Source organism: Antrostomus carolinensis, unplaced genomic scaffold, assembly GCF_000700745.2.
Source record: "Antrostomus carolinensis isolate BGI_N321 unplaced genomic scaffold, ASM70074v2 scaffold10387, whole genome shotgun sequence".
Classification (NCBI taxonomy): Eukaryota; Metazoa; Chordata; class Aves; order Caprimulgiformes; family Caprimulgidae; genus Antrostomus; species Antrostomus carolinensis.
In genome coordinates, this window is record NW_010328080.1 from 5,631 (window position 1) to 16,948 (window position 11,318).

The window sequence follows — 11,318 nt, forward strand, 5'->3', positions numbered from 1 at the left end:
GTGAATGTCTTTGCTTTGTCTCCTGACTTAATGTGTGTGTGCAGTCCAGCTTCTGTCATGTTCTCATGACTCCAGCTGATCACGAGATTTTTCAATTTGCTCGCTCTAGGCAAAGGTTTGACTGAGCTCCTAAGAGCACGGACCAAGCTTGGTTTAATTACCAGGGAAAACTTATTAGGGGATCAGTTTCCAAACACTGAGCCTTAGGTAAGGTAGTGACAGTGTCTCAGGAGTTAGTTTCTTGCTTTTGACATCTTTGCAGCCTCATGAGCCACCCTAAAGCTCTGTGGGCATGTTCTGTGTGCCCAGCAAGCTCAGCCCTGTTTGACAGCTGAGAGTTTATTCATAATCCGCGCTTCGATCCAGACCGAAGCACACAACCTGTGTTGGGTGGCTGGTCAGCAGCTGAAAAACTCCAGGATACCGAGGATCACACACTTCCTAGGCTCAGCCTGATTCTCCTCTGCTCCCTCAGTACTTGCTGCTTTAAGTGCTTTCTGTCTGTGAAGCTGTGAGGATACGCTGTGCTTGGGTTCCCCGTCGGGTCAGCGTCACATCCCCGGGCTGATGTGCCAGTGTGCGTACGGAGCGAGAACAGGCATCGTTCTGCCACGCTGCCTGCACCACACTTCTCCCTAATGCAGAGACCCTTCCAGTCTCACTGTGTGGCACTTAAACTCAGCCTGAGCAGACCTGGATCAAAACAGCAGCACCTGCTGAGCTCTGTAGGTGTCTCTGTGTTAGAGATGGAGGTGGTGGGTGTCCTCAGCTGTGTGACTCTGGCCGTGTGTGGATGAGGAGCGGAGTGTGAGTCCCTTCCCCTTAGCAAAGGTTAATGCTGTCTGGTACTGCGAGTGATGTCTTCTCCCCTGCTGTTCCTTCGTAGTGACCATGATGATGAAGTTGCAAGCTTGGCTTCTACATCAGGTGGATTTGGTGCCAAAGCGTCTACGCAGAGGCTGCCTGTGAAGGACTGGAAAGCCAAGGCGTCCCCCCGGGCTTCCCCAAAGCTAAAGCGGAAGGGCAAGAAAGATGACGGGTACGCTGGGCTTGTCAGAACGCAGGTGGCTGTGGGACCAGCTGTGCAGGGCCACAACCTGGGGTAGCCATTAGTAGCGAGGACCAGGGCTGGGCTGTGGCCAACTGCTCCCAACCCTCAGCCCGTTTTGCAAATGACAGTAACCCCACAGAAAGCGTTGCTGGTTCCTCAGACACTGACCGCCACTCGGGGTGTGGGGGAAGGTTCTGCCCTACCTTTCCAGCTGGGACTCGAAATCCAAAATACAGCCTGAGCTTCAGAAGGTGTGTGGGAGGTAATTTAGAATCATAGAATCCCAGACTGGTCTGGGTTGGAAGGGACCTTAAAGCTCATCCAGTCCCAACCCCCCTGCCAGCAGCAGGGACACCTTCCACTAGACCAGGTTGCTCAAAGCCTCATCCAACCTGGCCTTCAACACTTCCAGGGAGGAGCAGCCACAGCTTCTCTGGCCAACCTGGGACACTGTCTCACCACCCTCACACCAAACAATTTCTTCCTCACATCTTATCTCCATCTCCCCTCTTCCAGTTTAGAGCCATTTCCCCTTGTTCTCTCATTAACTGCCCTTATAAAAACTGCACATTGTGAGGGGACACTGGATCCGTTTGTTGGTTTCAGTGAAGTCTTCACTGGAACTGTGATGCTGTGAGTACAGCTTAAGGTGGCCTCCATTTCTGATTGCCTTCTGAACGCTGGCACAGTGCCCTCATTCAACAATATCTATCATTTGTTACCTGCTTGCTGCTTTTTTGTGTTTCTAAACATGCCCATATGAATGTCTGGTAAGTGAAAACTGATGACTGGAAAGGTCTGCCCGTGGCAAATGAGACCAACCTGTCTGCATTAACGTGAGGAGAGCAGCACAGCTTCTGCATGGGTCTCTCTCCTCTTCTTGTGTTCCCATAGCTCCATGGTTTGGGTCTCTGGCTGTGCTGATTACCACAAAGATGGGCTATGGCATTAACCTTCTGGCTGTGGTCCTCTGCTGTGACACCCAGAAGCTACTAGCCTCTGAAATAGCTTTGATTTTTCCTGCCTCAGTCCTTTTACAGTTGCTGAGTGGATGCTGAGGGGAACGACAACTGTTTGCTTTCCTTCTGGTAGTGTTTGAATATTCACAGATTTGTGATTTTGATGGAGACATGCAGTACTAGGAGATCAGTTCAGTGTTTTTCTCTATTCTGCTGTATGTGCTGGAGGGCGTCACTAGTTTCTTCACCTTGGTAGCTGGAATCATTCTAGATGATTTGAAGCTCATTAATTCTATATTTAACAAATAGGTACTTGTTTGGTTTTTTTTTCTTTGTAAAATATCAGGAGACCTTCAAAAGCTGTTTGGCAAAGCCTTCCCTGGCTTTGAATTTGAACAAAACTGAAAAAATCAGTGTCTGTTGTTCTTTGTAACGGTCCTCGTTAAGACTTGATTGAAATCTCCTGCAACAGGACCAGTCTGTAAGGAACTTGAGTGCAAATAGATGTGAAGTGCTGTAAGAACTGGGATTTCATCACCTTCCCATTGCTCTTCATGTTATACTGGGCAAAAGAGGAGTATGAGCTGCAGTGTAAAATCTAAAGCAACCAGGAACTGTGTGACCTGTTTTGGCAGAAGCCTTGGCTAATAAGAGCAGTTAATCAACATAACTGGATTACTACGTTTCTCTCTTTATTTCCAGGGATGTGAACCAGTCGCCAAGATCATCTAACAACCAGGTGAGTCAGAGCTGCTCTGCAGGCCATCCCAAGAGCATGATGCTTCAGCTGTGTTGACTGTCTCACTAGAGACCTGAGAGAAAGTTCATGCCAGTTCCTGCTGCTTGGGCTTGGGTTGCACTGTCCCCCCTCTGAAGAGAAGGAGCTGCTCCGTGCTGTCCAGACGGATCCCTGCCTTTCACCTTTCCATATCGACGTGCATTTCTGTGTTCTCACAAGCCCTGTATCAGCCAAGACTCTACCACTCATTTCTTCTTCCCTGCTGAGATGATTTGTGTGTGTCAGCAGCAGAATAAGCTGTTTCCAGCAAAGTAGGGGTTGCAGTGAGATGGGTCTCTTGGAATTTCTTTTCCTTGTTGATAGTACCTTCATATCTGGCAGCAAGTGCTCTCAGCCGAGTTGCACACACTTCTTTAAACTGCCCTTAACGTGTGTTCCTCCTTCAGATATTTTGAGCAGGTGAGGAGGTGAGGAGTTCATTGATGTACACTTCTCCACCACTTGTTTGGTTATTCATAAATAAGTGAAAGAGCTGAAAAAGGTCTGGGAAACCTGTTTACTCTACCGATTGCACAGCTCTTCCCAGAAGTGTTTGACATCATTATTTACACTCAGAGACCTCCACTCTCTCTCAGTACCTGGCTAGAAGTGAATAGGATGTTTTGTTCTGTTTTCTTTTAGATGCCAGAGCTTTGAAGAGAGTCTTGAATCTAAATGGTTGAGGATATTCTAAACAGCCATTTATGAACTGCATGTGGGAACTTCATGTCCCTTTATCAGTTTATTTCTTGAGACAAAAGTCTTACAAATAGGCGTTAAGCTGGCCCTGGTTTTTCCGTTTTGCGTGTCATGCTTCAGTCCTAGGCACAGGGGTTGACTTAATACCTCGCAGAAAGCTTGACTGACCTTCCATCCTGTTAGAAATGAATGTTTGTCCTCTCCACGCGTAGGTAACATCGGAGTTCCAGGATGAGCTGATGTGCATATTGAGGAGCCAACAGCGGGAGCTCTCTGAGCTGCGTCAGAACCAGATGGAGCTGCTGCAGAGACTCACGGATCACCTGGATGCCATTCAGAGCTCCCTCATGGGCCATGTGGAGAGGGTGATTGACTCCCAGCAGGAGCAGGAGCGTATCCTTGTCGGCAAACGTGTGGGAGTTAAGGAGTGGAAGGCTGCAAGGTAGACTAGAGGCATGAGGAAAGCTCAGAAGGTTTGAGGATCATGGCCAGAGGTGCAGTAAAGTTGCCTGGCTGCAGTAGGACTATTTCAGTTCCTCTCTGTCCCTTTCTAAGGACAAGAATCTCAGAACAGAGAAGAACTGAGACTTTCTCCGTGCCACTAAATCCAGTTACCCATTAAGACAGTGAGTGCTGCAGCGGTGGAGTAGACTAGAGGCCCACCTAATGCGTTACCCTGCATCAGGCAGTGGCCAGCTGCACAAGAGTCATTACGGGATGATCCTTTTCTCCTTCAGCCAAGTCAGTGTTTGCACCAGAAATAGCACCAGACTGCCACACTGCATGGCTGAATATTGAATTATCTTGTATATGTGCCCATATACATGATACATCCGGTGGTCTGCAGGCCCCTTGTGTGCTGTCTGAGCAGTACTTTCCTTTGGTGTTTTCAAACCTGATATCCAGTTATTTTTATTTTATTGAGCAGTCGGTTCCTGTGGGTCTTTTGCCACACTGAATTCAGTCGTGCTCCCCAAACTGAGCAGCTCCAGCCTGTTTCACGTCTGAAACCACTCTTAATTTCTGTGGCATGACAGTGATTTCTGTCTTCTCTATTAATTAGTCTTGGATTTTTCCTCTGGACCACCAGGCTGATATTTTCATGGGTAATTCAGATAGCCTTCTACTGAAGTTGAGAGTCTAAAGCTGTATTATAATATGAGAATTATTTTTCCCTATCTGCACAACTTCATGTCTGCACTGAACTTTGTCAGCAGCAACTGAATTGTCTTTTCACAGTTTGTTTTGTTGGGGTTTTTTTGTTCTGTTTTGGTTGTTTTTAAGATGCACGTGCATCTCGGTGTTTGTGTGGCTCCTTCGGAGAGCTCGGTTGCTTCATGAGGTATGACCAGCTTTTATTGAGCTGGGGTTTGCTCCCGTGCACTGTATCGCTCATGTCCACCGATTCCATCCTGTAGAAATGTTTTTACTAATTTGCTGTTTTACGGATAATTGGCTTTTCAGTTTCTGTAGTGGTTTTGGCTGGGACGGAGTCAATGTTCTTCATAGGAGCTCATATGGTGGTGAGTTTTGGAGTTGTGACCAAAACCAGGTTGATAACACGCTGTTGCTAAACCCTCAAGACCTTCTCTGTTTCTCACACTGCTCCACCTGCGAGCAGGCTTGGGGTGGACACAAAATGGGGAGGAGACACAGCGGGGACAGCTGGCCCCAGCTGACCAGAGGGATGTCCCATACCATACGACGTGCTCAGCAGTAAAAGCTGGGGGAAAGGAGGAGGAAGGGGGGGAAGTTCAGAGTGAGAGCGTTTGTCTTCCCGAGTCACCGTTGCGCGTGATGGAGCCCTGCTGTCCTGGGGATGGCTGAGCACCTGCCCACTGGTGGGAGGTAGTGGGTGAATTCCTGCTCTTGCTTGGCTCACGTGCAGGTTTTGCTTTGTCTTTATCTCGACCTCTGAGCTTTCCCCCTTGTACCCTTCTGATTCTCTCCCCACCCCGCTGCAGGGGAGCGAGCGAGCGGCTGTGTGGGGCTGCCCTGCGGGGGCAGCTGAATTAACCCACAGTGTGTAAATACTGTTGAGCTTCCTGTAGCTGTTTGGCTTTCCCACCACACCTCCAGAGCTCTTCACTCTTCACCTGATCATTCGTTTAAGGGCACCCAGTTGTTGTTTCCAGGAACACACCAGCAATATTATATAGACCCCTCTTTCACCAGAGCTGCAAATTCATTCTCACTGAGCTTCTGGAAGTTGTCCATTTTTGTGGGCAGGAGTGTTGAGAGTAGAGAGGAAATAATAGAATCATAGAATGGTTTGGGTTGGAAAGGACCTTAAAGATCATCCAGTCCCACCCCCCTGCTGTGGACAGGGCTGCCAACCACTAGATCAGGCTGCCCAGGGCCCCATCCAACCTGGCCTTGAATGCCTCCAGGGATGGGGCAGCCACGGCCAGTGCCTCACCACCCCCTGGGTGAAAAATTGCCTCCTCACATCCAACCTCAATCTCCCCTCTGCCAGTTTCAAACCGTTTCCCCTTGTCCTGTCACTCTCTGCCCATGGAAAAAGTCCCTCTCCCTCCTGTTTCTAAGCTCCCTTCAGGCACTGGGAGGCCACAATGAGGTCTCTCCCCAGAGCCTTCTCTTCTCCAAGCTCAACCAGCCCAGCTCCCTCAACCTTTCTTCAGCAGAGAGAAGCTCCAGCCCTCAGATCATCTTCCTGGCTCTCCTCTGGACCCACTCCCACAGCTCCACATCTTCCTTGTGTTGGGGGCTCCAGGCCTGGACTCCAGCTGGGGCCTCCCAAGGGCAGAGCAGAGGGGGACAATCCCCTCCCTGGCCCTGCTGCCCACCCCTCTGTTGATGCAGCCCAGGACACAGTTGCCCTTTGGGCTGCAATCACACGCTGCTGGCTGGTTTTTGTGCTCCTTAACGTGTGTTCTCATTAGAGAGAAGACTAGACCGAGTGCTGACAGAAGGACAGCAGCGCAACGGGCAGCTCCAGGAGCATCTGTCTCAGCAGCTCTCTCAGTCCCTTTCCACTGCTGTGTGTAACCGTCTGGAGAGGACCATCCGTGAGGAGATGAAGAAGACCATACCCCAGTGTGAGTGTTGCTGCCTAGGTTTTGGAGGTGGATCCCTGCAGGGACTGAAAGCATGCTGCCTAGAAGTGTTGGCACTATCTGAAGTAGGAGTTAAGTGACGTGAAGACTGGTCATTGCACTTTAAACTGTTGTGGGCCCCACTGTAATCTGAGGAGTTGTGGTCTGGACAGAGTATGAGGCTCCCAGAGGTGATGTGTTTCCAGAAAGCATGGACTGACCTTCCATTATAATCCATAAGGGAGTCTGTTTGGTGGAGGAAGGCAAAAGAGGCTAATGAGTTTGGAAATGTTGAGACTTGACTGGAGCAAACTTAACCTTGTCTTTGCCCTTGACACACTGGTACCAGCCATGTAAGGAAATGTTCAAAGACATGCTGGTGGGAAAGCCTTCTGCAGCCATTGGTGTCTACTCTTCTGCTTGAAGCAGGGCTGTTCTAGATCAGGTCAGCTGTGACTTTGGACAAGTCTTGAAAACCTTCAAGGCTGGGGATTCTACAGCCTCTCTGGTGACTTCCAGAGCTGTACCACCTTCCTAGCAAAAAGTTTCTCCTAACGTCCAACCTTAGCTTCCCAAGTCAGAGCTGTGACTGTTGCCCCTCACTGTGTCATATCCAAGAAGAGTTTGACTCCATTTTCTTTTTTCAGGGTTTGAAGTGTGACTTTAGGCTTAAAGCTGCAACGTTGACATGTTTGTGTTGTGCCTAGGCATTTCCAAGAGCATGGACACCATTGCTGGCCAGCTCAGTAGCACTATTGCTGCCAAGCTCACTGCTGTTGAGGGGACACTGAAAGAGAGTATCACCAAGCTGGTGAAATCAAAGGTAAGGAGAACCAGACTGTAGCTTTTTCTGGGGACACTTGAGTTGTCACCTGCCTGGGTAGTGACTTCTTATACCTCTTCCTCTCACCTCTATCTCCAGGTAAGGTCAGTTTAGGTGACAGTGGTCAAAGCTCTTTCCTGGTCTCATCAGGAGAGCGAGCTCATTGTGTACTCCCCTGCCTGCTTTGCCTCATTAGCTCTCTCTTTAATCTGCCAAATGGTTCATTTTCTCCTCGAGTAGAGATTGTCACTACAGCTGTGGTTTTACAGCCATCTCAATCAACCAAGGGGTGAAAGTTTGACTGGTTCTTCTGTTCTCCATTTCTACATCATTGGGGGAGCAGAAACTTGTTACTTACCTCGGCAGGGAACAGAGGAGAGAAGGCTCTGGGGAGACCTTCTAGCAGCCTTTCAGTACCTGAAGGGCCTACAAGAAAGCTGGGGAGGGACTTTTTACAAAGACACGTAGTGACAGAACAAGGGGTGATGGCTTGAAACTGGAAGAGGGGAGGTTTAGATTAGATATTAGGAAGAAATTCTTTGGTGTGAGGGTGGTGAGACACTGGCCCAGGTTGCCCAGAGAAGCTGTGGCTGCTCCTCCCTGGAAGTGTTTGTGGCCAGGTTGGATGAGGCTTTGAGCAACCTGGTCTAGTGGAAGGTGTCCCTGCTGCTGGCAGGGGGGTTGGGACTGGATGAGCTTTAAGGTCCCTTCCAACCCAAACCATTCTATGACACCAGGCTGTCCTTACCTGGTGTGGGCGTGTTGCAGGGACCCCCGGTGTTGGTTCAACTCTTTATCCTGCAGCAGACTGTTGTTCATTTTCTGGACTCTCTTCTGTGTGTGTTTGTAAGAACCTTACAGATACCATTGTGAGGGCAACGGCCGATACCCTGCAGGGGCCCATCCAGTCAGCTTACAGGGAAGCGTTTCAGAGCGCCTTCAAGAAGACCTGCCAGTCCATGTTCCAGCAAATCAATGACACCTTCAAGCAGGGCACGCAGGAATGTGAGTGGGTTTCTTCTCTGAGTTTCTCTGTACAGTGTATTTGCATTAGTGGCTGAAAATCAGTTGGCCTTCCCTTAGGTCTTTGCCTTTCAGTTTCACCGATGACTCTGTTTAACCTCTTAGCCCATCTGTGTGCTCCCTTTCACACCTGGGAAGCAGAAGCAGGAGTGAGGAGGTTTGTGTGGGTGGTGCTGTAAGAACTGATATTCACCTCTGGTCTCGGTAGCCCGTGCAGCAAAACACTTTGGCCTCATTCTGTGAGTCTGTGACTTCATCTCTTGAGGAGAAAAGCCCAGCTATAGGGTTACCCTGTCCTGCCATCAGGAAGAGGATGTACAGAGAGGTAGCAGTCCTGCACCCGTCTCCGAGGGCTAGATGGAATTGGGGAAGGTTTAGAGAAGGGAACAGGGATGATCAGAGGTTAAATAGTGGCTGAACAGTGTTGGTGTGGTCAGGCTGGAAAAAAGAAACCGGTACTCTTAAGTAAGGAGAACTGTACACTGATGCACTGGAGAAGATCTTTGTTCTTCTCAGGCTTGGGCTCCAGTTCCTTGGCCTTCCAGGAGGCCAGGCAGGTGTTACTCTGCAGAGTGGACTCCTGAGGGGGCCTGAAGTTGACTAGTGCTAGCCCAGCAACTTCTCTTGACCAGAGATCTGCGGAGTGTTTCCAGCTGCTGTTTATTTTTCACCCTTCCTTTTCCTCACAGGTTTCCCACAAGTAAATAGAACTTAAATTCTTCTCCCTTTTGATCAGACCAGTTCCTAAAATATTTTGAAATACAGCTTTTTGATCTCTGCAGACAGGACTTTTTTTTTGTCAGAAATATTCCTCCTCTTTCTTCATTGACACTGAACTCCATCACTAATGCAGATCACAACTCACACTGCGTTTGAAATAAAATACCCTTGCTCCCACCTTTATCCTGCCCTGAACAAACAGTGCCTGTAAAGTGTCTGTCACAAGAGAACTCGTGGCTTTGGTGCTGTATCATGTAATCCTGCGTGATGGGGAGGCTGGACCAGGGTTTCTAGGTTAGTGTAACACAGCCCAAACCAAGGCTCGTGTGTTCTTCCCTCTCTCCTGCGCTCCTACACTGGCTCAGGAATTGCTTCTGCTGGAAAATAGACCTTGGCACCTGGATTTCTGCCCTGCCGATCTCCACAGGTACCGATAGCATAAACATCTTCCTCTCTGCTTCTTGCAGATGTCCAGCAGCTTGAGACTCACTTGAAGAACAAGAAAGTGCGAGAACAGGAGGCCCGGGACCCGCTACTGAATCAGCTTCGACAGCTCATCAGCACCTTCCAGAGCACCACGGAGCAGCTGGCTTCCACCGTGGCGGCCAGTGTCCATGCTGAGGTGCAGCATCAGCTGCATATTATCGTGGGCAAGTAAGTTGGCAGTTGGGCTTGTGGAAAGAGGTGTCAGTGAGAGGTATATGTGTGCCTTAAAAAAAAACCCAAACCTCTCCCTACTTGGTTGTGGAAACCAGCCGTTTGCCACTGTAGGGCTGCTTGTTGGCTCTGTGCACGGTGTGACAAAGCACGTGGGCTGGTGTCACTTGCTCTGTGGGGCACAAAATGAAAGACCACAGAAGGTTTCGAACAACCAGCTGTATTGCTGCTGCACTTGTGAGCTTGGGGCCCGCTTTTCAGCGTCCTGTGTGCATGTTGGAGGACAGAAGGAGTTAAGGCAGCCCAAAAGTACACTCAGTTCTGAGTAGCCTTCTTGTTCTGAAATGTTCTCCTGGTCTTGTGAGGGCTTTTCTTCTTACCTCTGCATCCTCAGGCATACCAACGGTTTCTGCAGGATACCCTGTCCTCCCAGGTGCTCTGCAGCAGTTTGTGCTTGGCCACCTCGGTTTCAAGATGTGATCCTGGTGATGCCTTCAGCACACTCACGCTATGAAGCTGGTGGCAGGTTGCCAGGCATCAAGACTGGCCGGTGGTCACCTGCGGGGCCGAATGCCCCTGTCTGTGTTAAAGCACTAGAACATACCTGAGAGCGCGCTGGGGACTCGGACCAGACTTGCCAGGAAGGCTGCCAGACTGAATTCTGGTCTTGTTGCACGGGCTGTGCTGGCTCAGGGATGTCCTGCTGTTCTCCCTGTGGTAGAGCAGGGATGCTTTGTGCCCTCAGTAAGGGGGGAGGATCTCACCCTTTCGGGGGGGGAGGTGTAACACACAGCAGCGGAGCCTGTGCTGTGACCTGGTCTTGGGTGGAGAAGTCACAGGCTCAGTGGAAGTGTGTTCTCATTCTAAAGGTGTCATCTGCAGGCTTGGAAACTGCACCCCACAGATGGGACATAGAAAGCCAGACCCGTGCGGGGTGAACCTCGAGCTTAGAGCCTTGCCAGGGACATTAAAGCTGTAAAACACTGTGTAATGAGAGACTCTGCTCCTGAAACATCACTTGCCCACACAGAATCCCAGCACCTTCCCCGTGCACCCGGGACCTTGTGCTGATGGTCACAGAGCAGCGGTTTCCAATGTCTCAGAGCCTTTTGTATTAACCCTTTGGCAGCCACGCTGCATTAACCAAGCCTGTGCTTCCTCGCTGGCCCAGCCTTTGGGCAGTGTTGTCCCTCAGCACTTCATTTTCACAGCTGCCTTTGGGTTTTGTTTTGTTCTGGTTTTATTTAGCATGCAGGAGTCTATTTTGGCCCAAGTGCAGAGAGTGATTAAAGGAGAAGTGAGCCTGGCTATGAAGGAGCAGCAAGCGGCCGTCACCTCGAGCATCGTCCAGGCAATGCGCTCGGCGGCCGGGACTCCCATCCCCTCTGCTCACTTGGATTTCCAGTCCCAGCAAACTCACATCCTTCAGCTGCTTCAGCAGGGACATCTCAACCAAGCTTTCCAGCAGGTACCTGGGCTTCCAGGCAGTGGGCGTCACTGCTCGTCAGGGGATGGAGTGGGGGATGACACCAAGCTGAGTGGTGCAGTTGAT

General features: G+C 50.0%; 1 protein-coding gene across 1 annotated transcript in view; it reads left to right on the forward strand.

Moving 5' to 3' along the window:
• The window catches only part of LOC104528186 (enhancer of mRNA-decapping protein 4-like), a gene marked incomplete at both ends in the record, with an annotated part of 15,365 nt that extends 4,131 nt beyond the window's left edge, over positions 1-11,234 (forward strand). Inside the window, 8 exons of the mRNA XM_029085991.1 lie at positions 887-1,039; positions 2,713-2,749; positions 3,700-3,880; positions 6,391-6,546; positions 7,251-7,366; positions 8,218-8,371; positions 9,577-9,763; positions 11,015-11,234. Coding sequence (XP_028941824.1) covers positions 887-1,039; positions 2,713-2,749; positions 3,700-3,880; positions 6,391-6,546; positions 7,251-7,366; positions 8,218-8,371; positions 9,577-9,763; positions 11,015-11,234 — 1,204 coding nt within the window. The remainder of the gene's footprint in view (positions 1-886; positions 1,040-2,712; positions 2,750-3,699; positions 3,881-6,390; positions 6,547-7,250; positions 7,367-8,217; positions 8,372-9,576; positions 9,764-11,014) is intronic.
• Between the last annotated feature and the right edge of the window lie 84 nt (positions 11,235-11,318).